Source organism: Ailuropoda melanoleuca, chromosome 3 (genome assembly GCF_002007445.2).
Source record: "Ailuropoda melanoleuca isolate Jingjing chromosome 3, ASM200744v2, whole genome shotgun sequence".
Taxonomy (NCBI): Eukaryota; Metazoa; Chordata; class Mammalia; order Carnivora; family Ursidae; genus Ailuropoda; species Ailuropoda melanoleuca.
Window position 1 is genome coordinate 26,741,809 of NC_048220.1, and position 24,633 is coordinate 26,766,441.

Sequence of the window (24,633 nt, forward strand, 5' to 3'; positions counted from 1 at the left end):
CGGGCGGAGATCCGGGGCCTGCGCTGCGCACTCGGGCCTGGCGGGCCGGCACGGTGCGGGCCATGAGCGGGGCGGTGCCCCAGGACCTAGCGGTGAGTGGCGGCCGAGGCAGGCACTTGAGGCCGGGGCTGCGGGGCCTGCGGGCGGCCTCCCCGGGGGCCTTTGTGAGGGGGCGGTGGGGTGGGGGTGACCCAGTTCCGTGCCCCCAGATCTCCTTAGCGCCCCCCACCGGCTCCTCAGCACCCCGAGCTGTGGCCGGCATGGCTTCCGCGTCGGGGTGCGCGCCCCGGTTTCCCCCGGGGGGCGGCCAGGGCGCCAGGAGCTGCCGCCTCCACCCGGGAGGCCCCGCCTCCTGAGCGACCCCTTTCTCAGCGTCCCCCCCCAACACGCCTTGGGAGCAGGCTCCCGAACCCTGGGTTCCCGGGCCCCTCAGAGTTCTGCTGGTGCTGTCGCTGTCTCTTGAAAGACGCGGACCTGTAGTTCCCAGCCTCCCTGGAAACCTGCGCCCTGTTCTTTCCTCCTGGAGCCCCGAGTGGGGCGGGAATGTGGGCAATTGTGGGAGGCACAGAGGCTGCAGTTGGAGCTGCTCGGGGCTTTTTTATCTGGCAGTTACTTCCTCCTTGTCTGAGCCGGGCTCGGCCTGGCGGTCTCCAGAAAGGCCAGCTCTCCGGACTCTCTTCGGGCTCCTTTCTCTTTGAGCTTCTGGATGACAGGAGCTGCAGTTGTGGCTGTTTTGGATAAGTTTGAGATGTGTCTTAGCAGCCTAGTGGGGCTGCTAGGTGGTGCTTTTTTGCTCCCAGCTCGGCTACTCCCTCAACCCTGGGAGAGGTTTTGTTTTGAAACTTTGTGTTGGAGCTTGGGCGCTTTTGACTTGCCTTGGTATATTTTGTGATTAAAGTTGTTCAGTAAAATAGAACTTCACTAGTATTTGGGATCACGTTGTGTTATTTTTGTTAATGTGGCGTCAAAATATTGTCTTTGAGCTTTGGCAAGCCTCCTTAGTTCCTCATCCTGATAGGGGCCCTAGCTTCTCCGTTAAGATGCTATGAAAATAGGGAGATTCTTTTGGAATGTAATACATGATCAGACAGAAGGTAAATTTTCGTGATAAACTTGGTCCTGCAGATATTTTATTTGCTATAAACTGGAATGATTTTTGGGGATTTGATATTAATATTGTAGGTTTCTGATACTCATTTTTCTGTCTGTTGATTAGTGGGGTTAGGCTTTCCTCCCTCCCCCTTATCAAGCTTTATGGGTTGTTTGGCTTGCGGCTGGCTGGCTCAGCCTTTGCTTCTGCTGCTTGAGTTCACATTCTTTGATCTTTCTCCATGCTAAATAAGAAAAGGCTGCTTGGGCATTTATGAGGCTTCACTGGGGCGAATTTGTAAAAAGATACCAGGAATATAAGGGGATGAGGATGATGATTAAGGAGGGGAATTGGATTTAAATTCCTCTGTGCTTGCTTCAAAAGACTGCTTTCTAGGTTGGGGTGGGGAAGAGGTGTCTCTCTGAGAGCCAGTAATTTACCCCTGTAAATGCAAAACATAATGAAGATCGACCATTATATGCATACTTTGACCTAAGGCCTAGCCTGCCGTAGCTTTTCAGTCGGAATTTTATATTCTAGTTGTTGCCTCCATCAGATGACTTGCTAATGAGCTCTGCACCTGAAATGGCTACCCATTCACTTTGTTGTTTGCTGGGCTCCCTAAGGGCAGAGGTTTTTGAAGCTCACTGAAATGCTGGACACCTCCTAAGCCAAATACTGAATAATTTTACCACTGGGCTCATTGAATTGGTTTCTCAAACCAAGTAAAAAGTTGGAGTGATTCTTGGAAATTAAAGCCAAGTGTACATTAGAACTGTGTTGCATGGAGCTGTATACATATGGAAGCAAGGGCAGATTAGGGTTTTGAGAATAAACAAGCTTGTCCTGTATGTTTATCAAGGGACATAGATGAGAAAACAACCACAACAGAACTCAGAGCCTTTAGAATTTTTCACCAGTTTGCAAAATTGTTCAAGAATGGCAGTTGCTATGTTGAGGTTCTATTAATGACAGTGACTATTCTAGGATGAGAACTGGCCGTTTGTTTTCTTTTTCATTAAAGAGATTTCCTTTGGACCCTAGACATGTGGGCCTTACCAATTTGCACCACACACCGTAGTAAACACAACCGTCTTCCAATCAAAAGTGTTCTTCCTGTACTCAAGGGTGGAGTTTTCAAGCAGCTGGCCTGTGATTGGGCAGAGTTTCATTCAGTTAGTTTAAGATGTTTTCAGGCATGCTTGGTTTTGAGTAATGCATAGCAGGGCGCCCCCTGTTAAGGATGAGTAATTGAGGGTTGGATGAATGAGTTTTTGAAGTGATTGAAAACACTTCTCAGTTTTAGGCTCCATTAATACCCTCTTTCTAAATACTTTTTAATCCTGAAATGTTTCAAAATGTAACCCTGCTCCATTTAATGCATTCTGTTCTGGAAAACAATACCAAAGCCATGTACTACCTTAAAATGAAGTATGAAAAAAAGAAAAGTCAGGATTCTGTTGATTGGGAGTTTTGTTGATAAGGGTTTAATAGTGGGCATCTTCATCAAAACTATGCTAACAAATAACTACTGAGATTTTTTAGATGTAACAGGAACCCCCCCCCCGTGGAATAGTAGCTTAACTTGTATTTCTAAATGAGCTTGTTTAAAAAAAAAAATAGTCTTGTTGCAAAAATAGTTTAACAGATTTTTATGTATTTATTTCTGACTCTTAAGTCTGTCCTCTTTGTGTTCTAAATCATTATTGGTTCATAAGAGTTGCAGAGACCTCGGGACCTTTATAATATGTAGGGACAGTGGGTAAAACACACAGACCAAAAAAAAATGGGTTTTCCTTCCTTTTTTTTTTTTTTTTTTTTTTAAAAANTTTTTTTTGTTAAAAAGTAAGACTTCTATTTTGTGAAACGTCAAATAACCAAAAGTATACACAGGAAAAGCCAACAATCTATCTTTCACAGGCTTCCACTTGCAAGAGAAATCTTTTTGCTCACCTTTCTTAATACTACTACAAAGAATATAAAAACATTCATCTATATACAGAGGGTTGCTTTTTTTTTTTATCAAATGGTATCACACTGAGCAATATCTGCAGCTTGCTTCCCCCCACACCCTTTTTTAAAGTAAGGACTCTGTTTGTTTGTTTTTTTAAGATTTTATTTTTAAGTAATCTCTATACCCAACATGGAGTTCAAACTACAACCCCAAGACCAATAGTTGCAGGCTTTACCGACTGAGCCAGCCAGGTGCCCCTCTCTTTATTTCCATTCAGCATTATACCATGGGCATCGATAACTATAGATCTTACTCATCCTTTTTGGTAACTACATTGTATTTCATAGAATGGATGTACCATCATTTGTCAATCATTCCTCTTTATGCTATTCAAGTTACTGAAAAAATTTTGGTACTAGAAATAATGCTGTGGTTAATAAACTTGGTCATATAGTGTAATCATGGTTCTATTTCTGTAGTTTAGACATTCAGGAGTGGGTTAGGAGGTATAGGAGTATATGCATCTTTTCTTTTTTTAGGTAATGCCTGGTTATTTTCCAATAAGATGATAGCATTTCAGACTCCCACCAGCAGTTCCTGCATGCAGTGCTGCTTTCCCTTTTTACCTTTGCCTTCATGGTGTCATCAGTATTTGTCATTTTTGGCAATCCAGTGGGCGAAAAATAATATAGCATTTTCATGACTACTAGTCTTTTTCTATGGCTGTTTGTATTTTTTTTAATGAGTTATATGCCAATCTTTTGCCCATTTGAAAAAAAAAAAGTAGGAGTTGTCTTTTGCTCTGTACAAGTTCTGTGCATTTTCAGGATATGAACCCCTTTACTTCACAAGTGTGTTGCAATTATTTTCTCTTCTTTGTCTTTTGACTTGGTGAGTTGTTTTGCCGTACAGAAGAACAGAATGTTTATATCATTGGATCACTTGGACTTTTCTTAATGGCTTCTGGGTTACTTGGTTGGGGATAGCTCCCCTAGCTTGAGCGTATATAAATGTTGTTCAATTTTTCTTTATTTTTACCTTGAGATCTTTGGTCCACCTGGAATATGTATGCAAATGGCATGTGAGGTGGGTTATCTAACTTGCTTCCTACTGAGTAACCAATGGTGGCAGCCCCAATTTTATTAAGTAAACTGCCCTTTTCTTGCTGTTTCTAGAATTAGATGATGCCTTTAGTGTCATTGACTTGTTTTGAATGTGTATTGTAGCTATCACAGCTATCCAGAACTTGGAAGAGGAGTGAAAGCATATCTGCCTTATTTTTTTATCCTTAATCTTTCATCTTTATCTGGCAGATAAGTGAACTCCTATCCTTTGATTCCAGATAATGTAGTAATTGTAGCAGTGTCCAGGCTAGTACCATGTTTCTTCTATCTGGGAGTCTTCCAAGAGGAATGAAAGCATATCTATATCTGCCTTATTTTTTTTTACGTCCTCCTTCTACCTTTCCTCCTTGTCTCAGGTTAGGTGGACTTCAAAATACCTCCCTACTTTGTTTGTAGGTAACGTAATGATTATAATCCAGGACAGTACCATATTTCCAGTCCACAATCTCAACCTGTGTTCACACAAACCCAGAACTTCAGCCCTATTTGAAATGGGAGTTTATGGATTTTAATGATTATCCTTAAGTGTCCTTTTCTTATAATTCCAGAAGTTCAACAAAAATCTGCATGATACATGATACAGTGTTTATTAAAGTAAATAGAATATGGTTTTGCGGATTAGTGTAGGTTTAGAGAACTTTACATGAAAGTGAGATTATACAAATGAATATGTAATGTTTAAGTGTGAGCCCCTCTAACTGCACTTTTCATCTTAATTGTCTTAGAGCAGGAGGTCTGTTTTTGAGACATTGAGCCATCCTTGAGTTTTTCAGGCACTCAGGTGCTTCATATTCTTTTTTTTTTTTTAAGTTTGTCGTGTGTATGTGTATAATTGCTAATAGTTGTCTCTTACTTTGTGTTTGCGTTCTGTTTATTTTAGAGCTGTGTAGTATATCCACCAGTGATCACATACACTGGTCATTTTGTCCCTCCAGCATCCTCTCCCTTTACTACATAATCAGATCTTTCCTCTTAATTACCCATTTGTTTCTAAGAGTTCTTTCACTAATTCCCCACCTGCCAAGGGCTCATTCCCTCCTTCAGTGCTTACTTCAGTCCAACTTGTTATGGTTGATTCAGTTCCCCACTTCCCTTCTTCCTAAATGGTGGGTAAGTAACATGGCCTTTTCTTTTGCTAGTGATTTTCTCAGCAGCTGGAGTTGATTCCTCTAGGCTTTGCTTCCGCAAGGCCTGGAGGACACAGCACCTGTTGCTGCTTCTCAGTTTTCCACTGCCTTTGACAGGTTGGTGGTTTTTAAGCCCTCCCTACCCCACTACCCCAACTGCCAGAGTGTCTTTTACCCTTGTTCTGTAGATGGGTAAAACCTGCCTGATTGTTCAGTAGTGACTCATAGTATGACCTCTCAGTTTTGCAAGGGCAAAAACTCCATTTTTGTATGTGTGTTCAGGGGTAATCAGGCTCTAGGGAACTGATTCTCACTAACCAAACTCTCTGGAGACTGATTTGTAAATCATCATATAAGGTTATTAATTTACAGTGGGAGATATTCCTATCCAGAGATCTGCACAGAGCCCCCTCCTGGTTCCACTCAAGAGACCAAATTACAGATAAGAGGGACCCTTGGTGTGCAAAGAACCGAATGAGGGAAATCGGATGTTGCCAAAAGGATATTTATAGCAAACATCCCTGATTCATTGGTCTTGCACTTTTTTAATACTCTCTGGCTTCTGCTTTGTTTCCCCTTTCCCCTTTGCTTTTAATGTTAACCATTGAAACCCTATAAGGAGAAGAGAAAGCCTTCATTCCAGGTTCTACCACCTCTGTAAAGCCTTTCTGAATCCCCAGCATCTTATTTTTTTTTCTTTGCTCCTTTAGTATTTTGTTACATGCCTCTCTTGGAATATTAATCACAGTTCTTCTTCTTATAGATATATAACAAGATATATAGCTTGTGTCCTCCTACTGAATTGTAAGTTCCCCCAAGAACAGAACATGCATTTTTCTGTTATTAAAGAGGCCTTATTTGACTACCGTATCTTAGAATATTTAGAAGCCGGTATTAGATTGTTAACTTTCACTTCTCATTTATTATGGAATTTCTACTCTGTGGCCTCCGTTATAAGGTGTTTATGATTGATCTTTAATTTTTTTGTTACATATGTCTCTTGATACGGTCTCAGTACTAATTTTTTTGTCTTGAAATTGTTGGAATCTTACTTGGGACTCCACAGGTTTTTGTGACTTAATCTGGGTTGTTAGATTAGAAGCATTAGATGTTTTATTTTTATGATTCTCAGGTAATGCATGCCTGTGATACAAAATGAAGAAATTATTTTGATGATAATTTTAAAAGTAGCCCCTGTATGTCATAACCAATTAGAAACTACTGTTTATGTTTTGATACATACTCATCTAGCCTCTTTTTTAGAAATGTTAAAAGTCGAATTTATACTGTATTTTCAGTTTTGTGTTTCGCCTTTTTACTTAATGTAGCAATTTTCCTGTTACTGAAAACTTTTGTATATGGGTGATTTTAATTTTCTTGGTGCTTTTCTTGATTTTCCACAGGTAACATGTATTGTTCTCATAACTGAAAGGAAAACAATAAAATGCTAACAAAAATCTTATAATTTTATTGGCTGGATAATTTATTTAACTATTCCTCTTTCATTGAATATTGAAGTTGTTTCAGATTTTAGGCTTTATCAATTATGCTGTGATGAGCATTTTTGTGAATAAAGTCTATCCTGTGTTTAGGGTTATTTCCTAGGATTATTGCCAGGACTGTTATTATGGAGACACAGAGTGTGCACATAAAGACTCTTGATAGATAACATTTTTTTCTTTTTTTAATATTCTACCAATTCATAATCAGACCAGTAGTGTGAGTTTCTTAAGGAATGCAAGTTTATCAGGAGCCCAAAGTCTGCTAGGCTTTTTATGCTTTTATTTCATTTAATCCTCAGACAATCCTTTGAGATACTTACTGCCCCTATTTATAGGCAAAGGAAGCGAGGCTAAAGTGACTTGCCCTGGGCTACACAGCTAAGAAATGAGGAAATTGGGATGCAAATCCAGATCTTTGTGATTCCACAGCCCCTAAAAGCACTATATATGTGTATGCTTGAGTTTTTATTCTGGTTATCTCTATGATACTCCAGTTCTTAACATTTAATTTATTGTGGATGTTAGAAAGTGTGTGTGTGGGGGGTGGGGTGGTGAATAAGGTTAATTGTTAGAAGGCTATCTCTTGATCAAAGGACCCTTATAGAGAAAATTGTTTTTTTGTTTGAAAACTGCTGTCTTCTACACATGCATCATTCCCCATCTTTGCTGTCGAGATATCCCACAATTTTGTAAAATCATTTGAAGCGGACTTTACATTTTGTTTAGAATCGTTAAAAAAAACAGAATTCAACTGGTAGATTTTATAGACCTTACTGGCTTTATTCGACAATACCTGAATCAGGCAACAATCCTTGTGGCTGATAGAAAGGAACTCCAGAGAGCTGTGCAAAATGAAAGACTTTTATAGGCAGAAGGAGGCGGGACAAGGAGGTTGTTCTAGCAGAGCTGATTGTTTCACCCAAGGCCACTTTCCTGGGGGGACAGTAGAGGTCTATTAGGCTGATTACCTCACTAGTACTGACCAGGTACTTCCAGATTTACGGGTTTAAGATTCCATTCCTAGAAGAGGTTTTGTTGTGGTTTGATGACTTGAGCTTAGCATGAGTGACTCCATTTTGGACCTGTTGTCCTTTTCGAACAGAATGTAGGTAGGAAAATTGGAAAAGAAAATTTAGGGACCTTGGGAGTTGAGTTAGTCTTCCATTTCCCTTAGTCAGTCATCACCATATCCTGTTACTTTTATCTCTGTAGTTTTTCAAATAAACTTTTCCCTTTATACAGCCTTATGGGGTTAGGCCTTTTTCATTTCTTTCCTGGGTTATCATGAATTTGTAACTGGTCTCCCTGCCTTCAGTTTCTTCTCTCTAATTAATCTTCCACGCTGTTCCCAAAGTTAATTCTTTCCCTTTTAAAAAGTATTATTTATTTAAGCATTATATGAATACTTTTTTTTTTTTAAGAAGAGGAAGCATTTACTGATTAAGGCTAAAATACCCCTTTTCCCCCAATCCTTCTCTTCCCTCACTGTCCCCCCAAAATCTGCAACCAGCTTTTTTTTAAGATACTATTTATTAGAGAGAGAGAAAGTGAGAGAGAGAGAGAGAGAGAACAATCGGGAGGGGGGGGCAGAGGGACAAGCAGACTCTGCTAAGCGGGGAACCTGACACCGGCTCAATCCTAGGACCCGGAGACCACCTGGAGACCACTGCCAGCGCTGAAGTCAAACATTCAACCAGACATTAAACCGACTGAGCCACCCAGATGCCCCCTGCAGCCAGCTCTTTTGCATATAATACATCTTGGAGATCTTCCCTTGTTAGTGTTTTAGAGGTATCTCATTTTTAAAAAACTTATCCATACTGTTTCATAGTATGAGTAAAGTGTGTTTAGCCATTCATCTAATTATAAAATACTTCGTAATTTCTATTTTGATTTCCTGTTTTAAACTGAGCATTGAAAAGTTTTTCCCCTAGATGGCATTTTCTTTATAATACATTTTATGATGTCTTCCCCCTCCCCCTTTGAAACTATCAGTGGCTGTATATCAGGGAACATAAACCCGCATGTGTCCAGGGTATCAGGCTTATGTAAATAGCTAGATGACAGACCAAAGGGTGTAGTGGAGATTGGCAACTGGAGAGTGCAGACACTGCCTAAAGATGTTCAATGCATATTTAAAAACAAACCAACAAAAAAACCACGCTGCTGGCCAAACAAGACACGTTTGCCACCAGATTTCAATGCATCATGCATTAACATGCCAATCAGAGCCCTTACAGCTTACTTATTGATAGCTGTGGCTGCTTCCTGGAACACTCAATCTGCTTTATGTTTCTCTTCCTTTGTACCTGCTGGAAAGTCTTCTCTCCTTTCTTTGCTAGAATGCTTGTCCTTTAAGACCCATATTGGGTACTACTACCTCTTCTATGAAACTGTTCTAGTTTCTCAAAGCAGATGCCTTTTGTGGCCTAATATAGTATGTTCAGATCTTTGTTACTGCCCTTATTACATCGCCCTATAATCATTTCTATACCTCTCTGTTGATTTATCTGGGGTGTGAGTCCCTCCTGTCAACTGCTAGCTTTATTCACCTTGATACTTTTGGCCCCAGTAAATCCTATACACTACCATAAGAGGTGTTCTATTTTTGTTGAGAGTGAATAAATGAATAATTTTATTAATTGTAGGAAGAATGGCCTTAGGGGAAGCCAGAATCCAAACTGATGATTAAACAATAAACATGAAAGCTTGTATTATTCAGGTTACTACTATCTGATGTTATCAAACTTAGGAGAAATTAATTGATTTTATTAAAGAATTTCTTTGATTTTAATATCGCTGAAATAAATGTAAATCACTTAGATACCGTAAAAGGAATTTTGAAATAAAAGCAGGAGTGTTACCACTTACTTCCCTTAACTAATGAAATATTTTACATCTAGTCCTTGGATTTTAGCTGTAGCATGTGTGGTTCTGTTTGCTACTTCTAATAGTAGAAATTGTTAAAAGACTTTAAATAATCGGGGCATCTGGGTGGTGCAGTTGTTAAACATCTGCCTTCAGCTCAGGGCACCATCCCAGCATTCTGGGATCGAGCCCCACATCAGGCTTCTCTGCTGGGAGCCTGCTTCTTCCTCTCCCACTCCCCCTGCTTGCGTTCCCTCTCTCGCTGGCTGTCTCTATCTCTGTCGAATAAATAAATAAAATCTTAAAAAAAAAAAGGACTTTAAATAACTCAAACTGTTTTAGTCTTCTGTTCAGATAATCAACCTACCTTAGTCATCTCTGACTCAATCCAACCACAATCATTGATTTTTGTTAGTTTATAGCTCTTTCTCCATTTTAAGAATTCATGTTCTAGGTACTTTGATCTGAAATGATTCTTTATATGTTCTAACTTCTTCCATTACTCTAGCTAGGAAGTAAAGCACAGTGCAAGGGCCAGAAATAAGCCTCACTGTTCAGAGAACATGTTTACATATATCCACATTCCATATTGCTCTTTATTTTACTTTTTCTAAAGACATTTCTTTTGGAGAGAGAGCAAGTGAGTGAGCAGTGGGGAGGGGCAGAAGGAGAGGGAATCCCAAGCAAATTCTGCACTGACCACAGAGCCCTATGTCACCATAGGGGGCTCAATCTCAGGACCCTGAGATCAGGACCTGAGATGAAACCAAGAATTGGGCGCTTAACCAACTGCACCACCCAGGTATCCCTCCATATTGCTCTTAAAACAAATTCATATCGTTAGCCGTGAGGTATTTCTTGATCCCAGAACATACAGCACTGTTGTTGTCAAAGTAAACACTTTATTCCATATATGTGGAACCCACCTTTGCCCAGGTGGTTTGAGAGAGAATTTCCCTTAAGTGAGATCTGGCTTTCCAGTAACTGAACTTTTCCCTGATGTTTTCAGATAAGTGATGATAGGATTCCTGAATATTAACTTTTAATGTTGAAGTTCTTTTGTACAGAGTAGAAATTGTTACAGCTGTAGTACAATGACTTCTTTTAGTGTTGTTCTTGTATTTGTGTGTTGCTGTAACTTACGATTTTGTGACTCATGGGTTGGTTTATTTTAATGTGGTGGCAGATTAGAACTGCAACATGGCACCTGGCCGTCATTTGCCATGGAGCCTCAACCTCTAGTTTTCTGAGTGATGCCCAGTACAGGACTGTGTCACTCATGGTCTGACTCAACCAGGGCATTTAATACTTCGTACTTCTTTACATGCCGTGGAAGATGTTGTGTGTCTTTTAGCCACCTCCTCCTGACATCAGTTACATAATGGTACCACTCTGGTTCAAAATCCAAGCCATTTTTGCATTTTCCTTTACCCTTTTATCCAGCCAGTCATCAAGCTTGGTGATAGAACTCATGGATTCTAATAAGCACAAGTAATTTTTTCCCTAGTCTTCCTGCTCCCACTCTAGGTCATGGAAGAACATTCCCTCTTACCTTCTCCCAACTCCAGTCTATCTATATCCACTGGTAGGTAGGTGAATTTCCTTAAAACCAACTGCTCTGTTCATATCTTGACCTCAGAAACCTTTTAATGGCACTTGTGTACATGCATGTACACACATACAAATATACTCAACCCTCCCATTGGCAGCTGGTTTTTATCCCAATATTCAAGATCTTCCACCTTGACTCTTAGTTTTTTTAACCTCATTTCCCACTCCTTCCTCCACAGTCTGCTTGTATAGCTCCTGGCCATCCTAGAACTTGATTGGGACTTTTTTTTTTTTTTTTTTTTGGCCTCAGCGCATTCAAGTCCCTCTGGACCCCTGAGGTGATCTCTGCTGCCTCTGAACATCCCCCATACTTTATTTTACTTAATTTCTGTTTATTTTATGGCATATCATTACCTAACTAGTGCTTTGCAGCTCATCAAAGTGCTTTTGAATCCATTACTTTATTCAAATTCCACAACCTGGGGTGGGGGGGAGACTGGTGTGTCTTATCACAAGGGAGGAAGCCAGTGCTTGAGGAGGGAAGAGTGACATGTCCAGTTTTGCAGTCATACAGTGGATCTAATGCTCAAATCCAAGCCTCCAGGGGCACCTTGGTGGCTCAGTCATTAAGCGTCTGCCTTCGGCTCCGGTCGTGATCCCAGCATTCTGGGATCGAGCCACGCATCGGGCTCCCTGCTCATTGGGAAGCCTGCTGCATCTCCCTCTCCCACTCCCCCTGCTTGTGTTCCCTCTCTCGCTGCCTCTCTCTGTGACAAATAAATAAGTAAAATCTTAAAAAAAAAAAAAAAAAACCCTAAGCCTCCAAGAACCTAAGCTCCACCTTTGTTTATTATGCTGCTACTACCTTTCTTGGTGCCTGAGTCTGCACATTAAGTGTACGTTTGATTCTCTCTTCCCAGTTGCCTGCAAGTTATTTGAAGTTGTGTTTTATTTCCTTGGAACATATATGTATATATGAGTGAGCCTATTCATATATTAAATACATTGCAGTTCAGTATTCTCTTTCTCTAAAAAATCATGCTTCTGATGCTTCTGCTCTCTGAGCTTTGTTTCCCCTGTGTGTGTGTGTGTGTGTAAGTAGAAGTGAAGCTTACTTGTTACAATAATAAAACTAGAGCTTTATGTAATGAATTTAATTTCTGGGATAACTTTTTGGCCATGCACTCCACATCCACGAGTATGTATTGCCTGTGAAGAGATCAAGCCTAATGCTAGGCTACTGAGAAGTGATTTCACACTCTTCAAGTATAAGTGTCCTGAAATTTCATATAATTGTACCTGTAACTTTGTTGACTGGATGAGAACGTGTATACCAACAAAAGCTGATACGAATTCAGTAACAATGTTAATGGATTTAAATTTTATTCATTATACATATCATCAACATATCTTTTTAAAGATTTTATTTATTGATATTTTTGAGATGTGGGGGGAGAGCACAGAGGGAAAGAGAAGCAGACTCCCCATTGAGCAGAGAGCCAGATGTGGGGCTACATCCCAGGACCCTGAGATCATGACCTGAACCGAAGTCAGACACTTAACCAGCTGAGCCACCCAGGTGACCTCATCAACATATATTTTAAAAATAATAGTATATACAGGGGCGCCTGGGTGGCTCAGTCGTTAAGTGTCTGCTTTCGGCCCAGATCATGATCCCAGAATCCCAGAGTCCCGGGATCGAGCCCCACATCGGGCTCCCTGCTCAGCAAGAAGCCTGCTTCTCCCTCTCCCATTCCCCCTGCTTGTGTTCCCTCTCTTGCTGTGTGTTTCTCTCTCTCAAATAAATAAAATCTTTTAAAAAAATAATAGTACATACATATACAACACATATAGTATTCTATAGGAAATGCTTGGTGCCCCTAGTGCTTACAAATCTTAAAACTTCATGGTTCCCAGTTAAGAGTCACTGCTATAGGGATTCTGGATTTGTCCTACATCACTCATTCTTGCCTTAGGAAGCTGCTTGTGAGAAATTTCCTACAGTGCCAAGGGGTTGGAGAAGCATTGCTTCCCTGAGTAATTGCTTTGTTTTCCTTTTAGACGGTAGGAGGGGTGCCTGGCTGGCTCAGTGGGTAGAACATGTGACTCTTGATCTCTAGGTCGTGGGTTTGCCCCACATTGGGGGTAGAGTTTAATTTAAAAAAAAAAAAAAAAAGATGTAGACGGTGGGACCTATGCAGCTGACTTCCCATTTTCAAATTGGCCTTTAAGAAGTTTAGAAGCAAAAACATCACTCAGCCATATAGCTCTATAGATCCTTGGGGCCAGCTTAAGTTTTCTGTTTTATACTTTGATAGTGACTTCCTGTTGTAGTTTGCGTGGTCTTGATTTCTTTTTCATTTATATTTTATCATTTTATTGCATGTGTTTCCCAAAAGCCAACGAAAATTCTATGAAAATGAATAAACACTCTAGCCCTTCTATGACCAGCTATATCTTAGGTCCTGGGTATATCTGTTCCGAATACTGATACATATTTGCATATGTCTTGCTCTTTATGCTGCATGTGAAGCATGCTCAGAAGTCAGAATTTATACGGGAAAGCCCAACCTAAGCATACTATTTATTAGAAGAATGTAGTTTCATTTAATATGAATCACTTTCAAAAACTTCTTACACTGTCTACTTAACCGTATCTCAAAAAGTAGAATGTCTCTTGTGGAGGGAAGCAAAGCCTCATTGATGATGATAGCATGCCTCTAACAGGTATAAGATCACTTCTGGCAGGGGTAATTTAAAAAATCCACACAGGACTGGGAGGGCAACTTTTTTCAGTGTTTATTCTTTTGAGTTTTGTACCATGTGTGTATTATCACCTATTCAAAAAAATTTATCAAAGACGTTCACAGTTATTTTCAGTAGAAGTATAAAAAATTTCTCTCCAGCCTATTAGACTATGAGCTCCTTGAGACAAGGAAATATGCTAGATTTCTCTCTTTGTATTTCTGAACCTAGTCCAGTGCTTTATACATAGTAAGCCCCCGGCTGGTGTGCATAGATATAAATTGGAAACCAAGAGTTACAAATTTCAATAGGAACACTGCTAAAAATTGTTGACTGTGGATGTGCCCCCTTAATTCTGCTACTCGTTTTAGAGTGAAGCTGAGCACAGCTTCCTTGCTCTGAAGTAAGATTGATTTTTATTGAAATTCATTAAAAGACCTTAAAAAACAACTTAGTAGAATTTTTCCTAGTCACAGTTCATGTTTGTTTAATTATTACAGTGGGATTTTTCCAGATGTGACCTCCAAACTCCTTTTCATCTCTTTTTGCAGATCTTTGTAGAATTTGATGGCTGTAACTGGAAGCAACACTCCTGGGTTAAAGTTCATGCTGAAGAAGTTATTGTGCTTCTGCTGGAAGGGTCTCTGGTGTGGGCACCCCGGAAGGACCCGGTCCTTGTCCAGGGCACTCGAGTCTCAATTGCACAGTGGCCAGCCCTGGTGAGTGACTTATTGGCTAGGAACATATTTGGGCTTTACTCCTATACTATAACTGTAACTATGGTATTTACCCAGTAGCTGAACTCTTTAGAATTCCCAAAACTCTGAGCTTGTCCCTAAACATACTTTTATTCTAAAGCAAAAATTGGGATATCTTGTCTCCTGTGTCTTCTGAAACTTACTTTGTTTTATTGAAGTACAGTTAACATACAGTGTTTATATTAGTTTTAGCTGTACAATATAATGATTCAACAATTCTACATATTACTCAGTGCTCATTGTGATAAGTTTACACTCAGTCCTGTATTTCACCCCTGCCCCTACCTACGTCCCCTCTGGCAACCACCAGTTTGTTCTCTGTATTAAAGAGTCTATGTTTTTTGTCTCTTTTTTTCTTTGTTCGTTCATTTTGTTTCTTAAATTCCACATAGTATGAAATCATATGGTATTTGTTTTTCTTTGACTTATTTCACTTAGCATTATACTCATTGAGTCCATTCATGCTGTTGCAAATGGCAAGATCTCATTCATTTTTACGAATGAATAATAGTCGTGTGTGTGTGTGTGTGTTCTTTATCCATTTATCTGTGGATGGACACTTAGATTGCTTCTATATCTTGCCTATTATAAATGATACTGCAAGAAACGTAGGAATGCATGTATCTTTTCAAATTAGTGCTTATCTTTTCTGTGGGTAAAATACCTAGTTGCGGAATTAATGGATCATCTGTTAATTGTATTTTTAATTTTTTGAGGACTTTCCATATTGTTTCCCACAGTAGCTGCACCAATTTACATTCCCACCAACAGGGCAGGAGGGTTCGTTTTTCTCCACATCCTTACCAACACTTGTTATTTCTGGTCTTTTTGTTACTATCCATTCTGACAGGCGTAAGGTGGTATCTCATTGCGGTTTTGATCTGAGTTTCCCTGATGAGGAGTGATGTTGAGCATCTTCTCATGTGTCTGTTGGCCATCAGTATGTCTTCTTTGGAAGAATGTCTGTTCAGGTCCTCTGCCCATTTTTAATTGGATTATTTGGGCATTTTTATGGTGTTAGGTATTTTGAATATTAACCCCTTATGGGATATATCATTCTCCAAATATTTTCTCCCATAGAGTAGGTTGCCATATCATTTTGTTGATAGTTTCTTTTGCTGTGCAAAGGCTTTTTATTTTGGTGTAGTCCTGATAGTTTATTTTTGCTTTTGTTTTCCCTTGCCTGAGGAGACATACCGAGAAAAATGTTTATATGGCCAGGGTCAATGAAATTATTGCCTATGTTTTCTTTTATGGTTTCAGGTCTTAACATTTAGGTGTTTAATCCACTTTGAGTTTATTTTTGTATTGGTATAAGAGGGTGGTCCAGTTTTATTCTTTTGCATGTAGCTGTGCAGTTTTCCCAACAGTATTTGTTGAAGAGACTATCTTTTCCTCATTGTATATTCTTGTGTCCTTTGTCATAGGTTAATTGACCATATGAGCTATAAGCATGGGTTTACTTCTGGGGTATTTATTCTGTTCGTTTGGTCTTTATGTCTAATTTTGTGCCAGTACTGAAATTTTTTGTATTAGATAATATTTGATACTTTTGTCTCAAAGAATTTTTTCACCCTGTCTTCTCATAGTAAGGCTATGAAACAATGTAATCCTTAAAGGCTTTTCTTTCCTAAGAACTCATTATTTTTCCCCCAGCTAGATAAAATTGACTTACAACATGGTGCAAGTTTGTGAACAGCATGATAATTTGATGTACATATATATTGTGAAATGATTGCCACATAATGTTACGTAATACATCCACTGGTTCACATAGTTAATATTTGGTGTATGTGTGGTCAGAACTTTTAAGATTCACTTTCTTAGCAACTTTCAGGTATACTTTATTGTTAACTTCAGTCACTGTGCTTTACATTAGGCCGCCCAGAACTTATAACTGAAGTTTGTACCCATTGACCACCTTTATCCATTTCATATTCCCCCAACCCATGGGAATCACCAGTCTCCACTGTATCTCTGAGTTCTTTGTGTTTGTTTGTTTTTGTTTATTTGTTTATTTTTTGTAGCTTCCACATGTAAATAAGATCATATCTTTATTTGTTGTTCTCTGACTTATTTCACTTGGTATAATGCCCTCAAATTTCATCCATGTTGTTGTAAGTGGTGGGCTTTCCTCCTTTTTTATGGCTGAATAGTATTCCCATGTGTGCACACACCATATCACTTTCCTTATCCATTATTCCATCACTGGATGCTTAGGTCATTTCCATGTCTTGGCTGTTGTGAATAATGATGCGGTGAATGTGGGGGTGCAGATAATCTTCTGAGATGGTGATTTCATTTTCTTCATATATATACCCAGAAGTGGGATTGCAGCATCATATGGTAGTTATAGTTTTAATTTTTTGAGGATCCTCTGCTGTTTTCCATAGTGAGTGCACCAATTTACATTCTTCTCAGCAGTGCACAAGGGTTCCCTTTTCTCTGCCTCCTTGTCAGCCCTTGTTATTTTTTGTCTTTGATGATGGCCCTTCTAACAGGTGTGAGGTGATGTCTCCTGGTGGTATTTATTTGCATTTTCCTAATGATTAGTGATGTTCAGGCCCCCTCCCCACTTTTTTAGGGAGAGAGAGTCCCCACGGAAGTGGGAAGGGAGACAAGGGGAAAGGGAGAGAGAGAATCTTCATTCTCAATGCAGTTCTTGATCTCAGGACCCTGAGATAATGACTTGAGCAGAAATCAAGAGTCAACACTTAACTGAGTGAGCCACCCAGGAGCCCCTGTTCATCCCCTTTTTATGTACCTATTGGCCATTTGTATATTTTCTTTGGGGAAAAAAATGTCTATTTGGGTGATTTGCCCGGGTTTAAAATTAGATTATTTGGTTTTTTGCTTTTGAATTCTATGAATTCCTTATGTTTTGAGTGTTAACCCTTTACCTAATATATGATTTCTCCCATTCCTTATATTGCCTTTTCATTTTGTTGGTCATTTCTTTTGCTTTGTGTAAAGCTATTTAGTTTGTTATGGTCTCGCTTATTTATTTTTGCTTTTGTTGTTTGTGCTTAGTTTTTTGTTTTTTTCTTAATTTTTGTTTTCTGAAGTCTGACAAAACAGTGCTGTAAGTTTACTTCTGAGAGTATCCATTTGTTTATATGCTGTTAGCAAAGTAAAGGCATAAATGTTACTTTTTAAAAAATCTAATTCTATGGCTAACCAGAGTAAATAAATAATATTCAAAACAAATATTTTTTACCTATTGATTATACACAACATCATTTACTGTACTGTCTTTTTGTTTGTTTTTAAGGCCATTTCCAATTGAACTTTTAGAAGAAGCTCAAATGGACATGGGCCCTTGGTGACTTTTGTAGGCTGTTTATGAAACAGCAATATGAATTTACCCATAAACATTTATACCAGTGATTATTTTACAAATCTCACAAAGATTTCAGGAGTTCTAGAGACGATAATGGTGTAAGTCTTTATTCTGGGAATTTACTGTAATTTAGCCCTCTTAAAGCCTGACAAGATTAGTCAAATCCCTAGAGGGATTGAGGAATTTCTCATTCTTTGTGTCCTTCTTAGCTGTAAATACAAGTATATTGAGCTGACTTTCTGCTCTAGTTTGCTTCCTGTAATTATTTGTGGGGTAGATCCTGGGTTAGGAATGTTTTTAAGGATTTACGCTTTAGCTTATCTGTATTTACTGGGATAAAATATATTAATAATGGGTATTTTCTCTGAAGTTAAATATGTGGTTGAATTGTTGTCTGTTTTCTCTTCCAAGTACTAATCAATTTCTTATTCTTTCTCTTTAACAGACTTTCACTCCCCTAGTAGATAAACTTGGTTTGGGTTCTGTGGTTCCTGTTGAATACCTTCTGGATCGAGAGCTGCGTTTCCTGTCAGATGCTAATGGACTACATCTGTTTCAGGTATTTAACACTTGCTCTAGTCTTAAGCTTATTTTTCCTCCTTGCTAGTTTTTTTTTTTTTTAATTATTATAAGTATGTTCCCCCTTTTCTTTTAGCATTGAAAGAAGTACTTCCTCCTAATAATTCCGTGTGCCTTTTTTTTTTTTTTAAGATTTTTTTTTATTTATTTGCCAGAGACAGAGAGTACAAGCAGGGGGAGAGCATCAGGCAGAGGGAGAAGCAGACTCCCCACTGAGCAGGGAGCCTGATGTGGCACTAGATCTGAAGACCCTGGGATCATGACCTGAGCCAAAGGCAGATGTTTAACTGACTGAGCCACTCAGGCGTCCTTCCCTATACCTTTTAAAGTTTCTCTGCTACCTTGGAAGTTCATTCACTAGCTGAGGCTTGTTTCTGCTTCTGCGCACCCCACCCCACCCTGAAACCACTTAAGACTTAAGACCACGATTCTAAGAGTCTTTTCAGAAGGTGGCTTCCCAGAGGTGGCTGCTTGTATAACTTAAGGGCGCCTATATACTTCGGTCAGTGGAAGACGAGCTGGGAGTTTGGGCTGATTCCAAGCAGCATTAGATATTGAAGAGCTTAAGTTTATCTCTACTTACAAAGAAAAGGGATAAGTTAGTAGTTTAAACAAACTAGCATCTGAGTTAGAGTTTCAGAATTTATGGATGGTAATATTTATTTCTCACTTGTAAGGTTTACTGTCTGAAGGTTAAAAATTGGGACACTTCTAAGAGTTTTGCAGTTTTGCTGTCTTATTGAAGCAGCCGAAGACAGTATTTTTTTTTTTTTTTTAAGATTTTATTTATTTATTCGACAGAGATAGAGACAGCCGGCGAGAGAGGGAACACAAGCAGGGGGGAGTGGGAGAGGAAGAAGCAGGCTCATAGCAGAGGAGCCTGATGTGGGGCTCGATCCCATAACGCCAGGATCACTCCCTGAGCTGAAGGCAGACGTTTAACCGCTGTGCCACCCAGGTGCCCCCAAAGACAGTATTTTCTTAACTGTGTTGTGTGAAATATTAATGATGATTTCTTTGTTGATACGTCTTCCTCCCTCTTTAGGCCTCATTTCCTCTCACCACCCTTGCCTTATTCATCTTTGGGGTACTGGTGCTTCTATGAGTAGGCACTCATTAAATGTTGGATAAATACCAAAATATTCCAAAAGATTTACTTGAAATACGATATTTTGTGGTCAGATATGTATGGGAAACACTGACCAAAACAAAGTTTTTTCTTCCATGTCTTCTCAGAGCCTTTGATATACTACTGTGTATAGAAAGATAAGAGTATATAATATTTCCTGAACCTAACTGATCCTAGCATCATTATTTTTTGCAGAACATCTCATGAGACTAGGGTTTTACATAACATTCTTTGGCCGTGCTGGCATAGAGCTCCTCAAGGGTATGATTTTTCTAATCTGGTTAGATACTACTGCTATTTATTTTAATATTTGGTTGTTTTCTTCTTTTATCTTTACCAGATGGGAACAGATAGCCAAAACCAGATTCTTTTGGAACATGCTGCCCTGAGAGATACAGTTAATGCTTTGATCAGTGACCAGAAGCTACAAGAGATATTCAGCCGAGGTAAGAACAGGTAGTCTTCTGTCCCTGAATCCTGAATCAGGTATGTGATCAGTGTTGAAAGTGATAGAATGGGGAAGACACCATGCAGCTCTAAACATTTGTGCTGCTTTTTGTGGCGAGAGTCAAGAGTATCCAGTTAGCTAGATCTCTAGAATAGTTTGGAAAAATAGGATCTCACTCAGACCACTGTCTCCTCTTTAAATTACATTTCATAATATCCAATTTTGTCGTGACTTTTGTTCTCTTGGGTTTTTTTTCCCATTTTTAAAATATTTGTTTAGGACAAACTTGTGGGCGCCTGGGTGGCTCAGTCGGTTAAGCATCTGACTCTTAATCTCAGCTCAGGTCTTGATTTCAGGGGTATGAGTTCATGTCCTGCACTGGGCTCCATGCTGGGCGTGGAGCCTAATTGGAGTGTTAAGGTAGTAGAGCTAGAAAATCTCTGCCCTTATTGAGCTCAGTGTCTGAAGTTCTCAAGGAGTAAAGATTATTAATGTAAATAACAACTTAGAATGCAAGGTATGTTCATAAAAGAAGGTGTCCACAGACTTATTCACGTTAACGTGTTGTTTTTTTTAAGAATGAAAAGAAAAGAATTATTAGCTTTTTCTAGTTCAGATACAGATTTTGCCCAAGATTCCACATAAAGAATAGACTGTTTATTCTTCCCTTCATGTTGCACATCTGCTCCTCTTCCTTTCTGAGCCTCTTGAAAATCATGATTTTCAGTGAAATAGGGTCTTCGGTTCTCTTCTGTCAAACTGTATCTGAATGGGTAAAGGTAGGAAAACTGGTTTATTGGGGGAAGGAGAGTATCAGGAAAAAGTGATGTTTAATAATCAAGGAAAAATATGGAGGCAGAAAGAATGTGAGGAAAAAATTAATAACAGAAAGTAGAGTGGACAGAATGAGAGGAGGAAATGTATGGGAGTATGTATAGAAAAACTGAGGAAACTTAATTACTGTTTGGAGAGATAATATTTAAAATGAGTAATGATTTAGCTATATAGTCTCAAATATATGAGATATGGAAAAGAGAGAAACTGTCCTTCGAGAGAAACTGTTCTTCTTGGAGGGCCAGCTGAAATTGCAGGGTAACATTACCTGCTGATAAAGTAATATCTTTAAAATTCTGTGTTCCTAGGAAGACAGGTGCTTTATTTGTTCAGACTATTATTAGTGCAGAGGCTGGAAACCTCATAAATTGAACTCTCCACCTACTGTCACTGAAAGGCAGCAGAGTGTAAATGATTATCGTTCCTGTGGTCACTTAACAGTATACTCAACTTACTGGCCTTCCATTTTTTACATGTATGTGTCAGATCAGATATGTCTGATAGATTTTCTACTACCTGTAGTTGTTGTTTGTAAGTTTTCTTTCTCTTCCCTATATTACTTCTGCAGTTGGAAAATTGACAATAGGTGAAATCAGATCTGGGATATGCTAAGGAATCTCCAAATAGAATTTACAAAGATCACTAGAAAAAAAATTGTGTTTTGGTTTTAAATTGCTGAGTATGGTACATCTGAAAGTGCTCATTTATTCAACTCCATACGAGAGAACTGAAAATGCTAAATATTTACACCATATAGTTTTCCTTATGCTTTTAGAAATAATTATGAACTATAGCTTAGCCAAACATACTCAGTACTGACTGATCTCTCCTTTAGGTCCCTACAGTGTCCAAGGTCACAGGGTCAAAGTATACCAGCCAGAGGGGGAAGAAAGTTGGCTCTATGGTGTTGTAAGCCATCAAGACTCCATCACCCGTCTTATGGAGGTCTCTGTAACTGAGGTGAGGTTTTGGCTCATTTCCTTTAAGATTCATCCATCCTCTTACAGAGGGTGACGTAGAGGAAGGGAGCACTTGACTGTGTATTAGAAGACTTGGGTTCTGTCTGTGGTTCTTTCACTTAATGACTGTATGACCTTGAGGAATGCTGTTAACTTTCTTAACCTCATTGTTCTCATCTGTAAATTGAGAGATAATTAGGAACTCTTCAAGCCCCACCTCAGCACTGTTTTGGGGACTGAGATAATATATTGGAAAGTGCTTTGAAATCTGTAAAAATTAATATAAAAATGTAAAGTCGTATTGTCCTGATTTTATCATATCCATAAAGGTTAGTAGTTTAAAATCTAGTCAGTGAGCATTTGCTTCTGTAATACTTATACCACTCCCCTTTAGATGCTAAAAGCAATGAATTGTTTCTAATGAAGTAAATAAAAATAAAGCACAGCATCTAGAGCTACCTGGAGAATTTTCTAGGAAAAACAACAGATGAGTGTTTTGAGGCAAACAAATGTATTTGTGCTATCTTTGAATTGGTTTCAGATTTGCCCTTTGCAGTCACGTGTAATGTAAGCATAAATGTTTTTACTTGATTCCTTATTGAGTTTTCAAAACTATTAATAATATTCATTTTAAAATGTCAGAAATACATATAAATAAAGTAGTGTGGAAGCCACCCTTTCCACTAGGCAAATATTCACTCCCCTCATTGGTAACCACCATTAATAGTTTGGTATGTATTCCATAGTCTTTGAAATATCTTTTGTGTGTGTGTGTGTGTTGTAATATTTGCACGTTACAAATTTATGCGATAAGTGTATGAGCCATATTTTATTAATAAATGGGATTATATAATACATATAGTTCTATAATTTATCTTTTTTACTTAGCTGTAGATTATCAACATCTTTCTGTGTAAATATACGTAGAAATTTGCCTCATCCTTTTAAAATAGATGCATGCTGTTCCACTGAATGGGTATATTATAACTAATTTAATCTAAATGTGTTGGACACTTAAATCATTGCGCAAATAATGCTACGGTGAATATCCTTGAACATATATTATTATACACTACTTCACATTATTTATTGGTATAAATTTCTAGGTATATAATTGCTAGATCAAAGGATATGCATGTTAAATCTGACAGGGTGTTGAATCAGCTGCTCCCCATTGTTTTTATTGTTTATTGGTAGAGTGGTTCTTTCCATGATTTTTGGTTCTGTAGGCTAATACTTTCTGATATGTACAGAATAGGAAGATTTTAGAGATGCAGAATTTGAAATGAATGTCCTTAAAAGAGACACTTAGGCATTGAACTCAATTCTTCCATTCATTAGTTTAACAAATATTTGAGCGCTTATAGTATTCCCAACCTTGTTTTGGATGTTGTTATTCTGACAGTGAGTGAGATAGTAGAGAACCCTGCTTTCGTGGAACTTTCATTCTATTAGGGGAATAGAAGCAAAGAGATAATTACATGGATTAGAAGAATACATAATTGTGTCTTTGGACAGGGCTTAAATCTTGTTTCTCCTGTTTTTCATATTTTCTGCTATCCTTCTCCTACTCTAGAGTGGTGAGGTCAAGTCCGTAGATCCCAGACTGATCCATGTGATGCTGATGGATAACTCAACTACTCAGAGCGAGGTACAGTAGTCGAATGAGTCTCTGAGCAGACTCATGGTCTTTCTTTATCTTGTTATACAGATTCCTCATGTGCGTGTTATCCATGGATGCCATTCAGGTTTCCACTCTGGCCACTACATTTCTTGCTCCCTCCAAGTCTTGTCTAGTTAAGGGAATATAGTCTCAAGAAGGAAGTATAGTTGGAGCAAACCCTTTTAATCATGGCTGTGTTGCCTAAGCATTTTAGAAGTCTTGGCCTAACTATTTCTTCTTACATTCTTTCAGGACAGGTGTATTTGGTATATTTGAAAGATACGGTAGACAGTTAAAGCTGTAATCGGTAGTAATATTTATAACCTACCTAGTAATAAGAAATGGAGAAGCTGCATCTTTTTTCTTTCCTTTAAGTGGTAGTGAGCTCCAAGAATTCTGAAATTTTGTATCCCAAGAAGAAATAAATCAAAAGGTGCCTAGTTCAGTGCTCAGCACACAGTGGATTACTCCATAATTACTATGAATCAGGCCAACTCTTGTTTCATTCAGAGTTACCATAACCCAAAAAAGATACATAATAAACCAGTGCCTGAACCAATCAAGGAATGCTATGGGAATTTCTTTCACTAAGACATTGACAAGACAGCCGTCTAGCCACATGTTCCTCATAGTCTTTTAGCATCCCTGTAATATTGCTGTCTTGGCCATTCATACTAAGTCTATGGTTCTTCTCATCTTTATCCAGTCATTCTTGACTTGATAAAACAAAAGCAAGTTAGGAAAAGAAGAATCAGGGTTAAATTTAATAGCTCTTTACTATGTATTATATTGCCACAAGTAGGATAAGTCTCTTGACTGTTTACATGACTGAAAATATCCTTTACTTTGATGGTGTGTTGGGCCCCTTTTAATTCCCTTCCTTACTTCATTCATTCATTAAGTACCTTTTACATGCCACACACTATGCCACTGGTCAGATATAACTGGAGAGTACTGGTCTC

At 38.7% G+C, this 24,633-nt stretch overlaps 1 protein-coding gene across 1 annotated transcript in view; it reads left to right on the forward strand.

The window, feature by feature from the left end:
- Nucleotides 1-5: 5 nt before the first annotated feature.
- The window catches only part of KDM3B (lysine demethylase 3B), a gene marked incomplete at its 5' end in the record, with an annotated part of 63,042 nt that continues 38,414 nt past the window's right edge, over nt 6-24,633 (forward strand). The window contains 6 exons of the mRNA XM_034655623.1: nt 6-92; nt 14,513-14,680; nt 18,505-18,618; nt 20,108-20,213; nt 21,885-22,009; nt 23,585-23,659. Coding sequence (XP_034511514.1) covers nt 6-92; nt 14,513-14,680; nt 18,505-18,618; nt 20,108-20,213; nt 21,885-22,009; nt 23,585-23,659 — 675 coding nt within the window. The remainder of the gene's footprint in view (nt 93-14,512; nt 14,681-18,504; nt 18,619-20,107; nt 20,214-21,884; nt 22,010-23,584; nt 23,660-24,633) is intronic.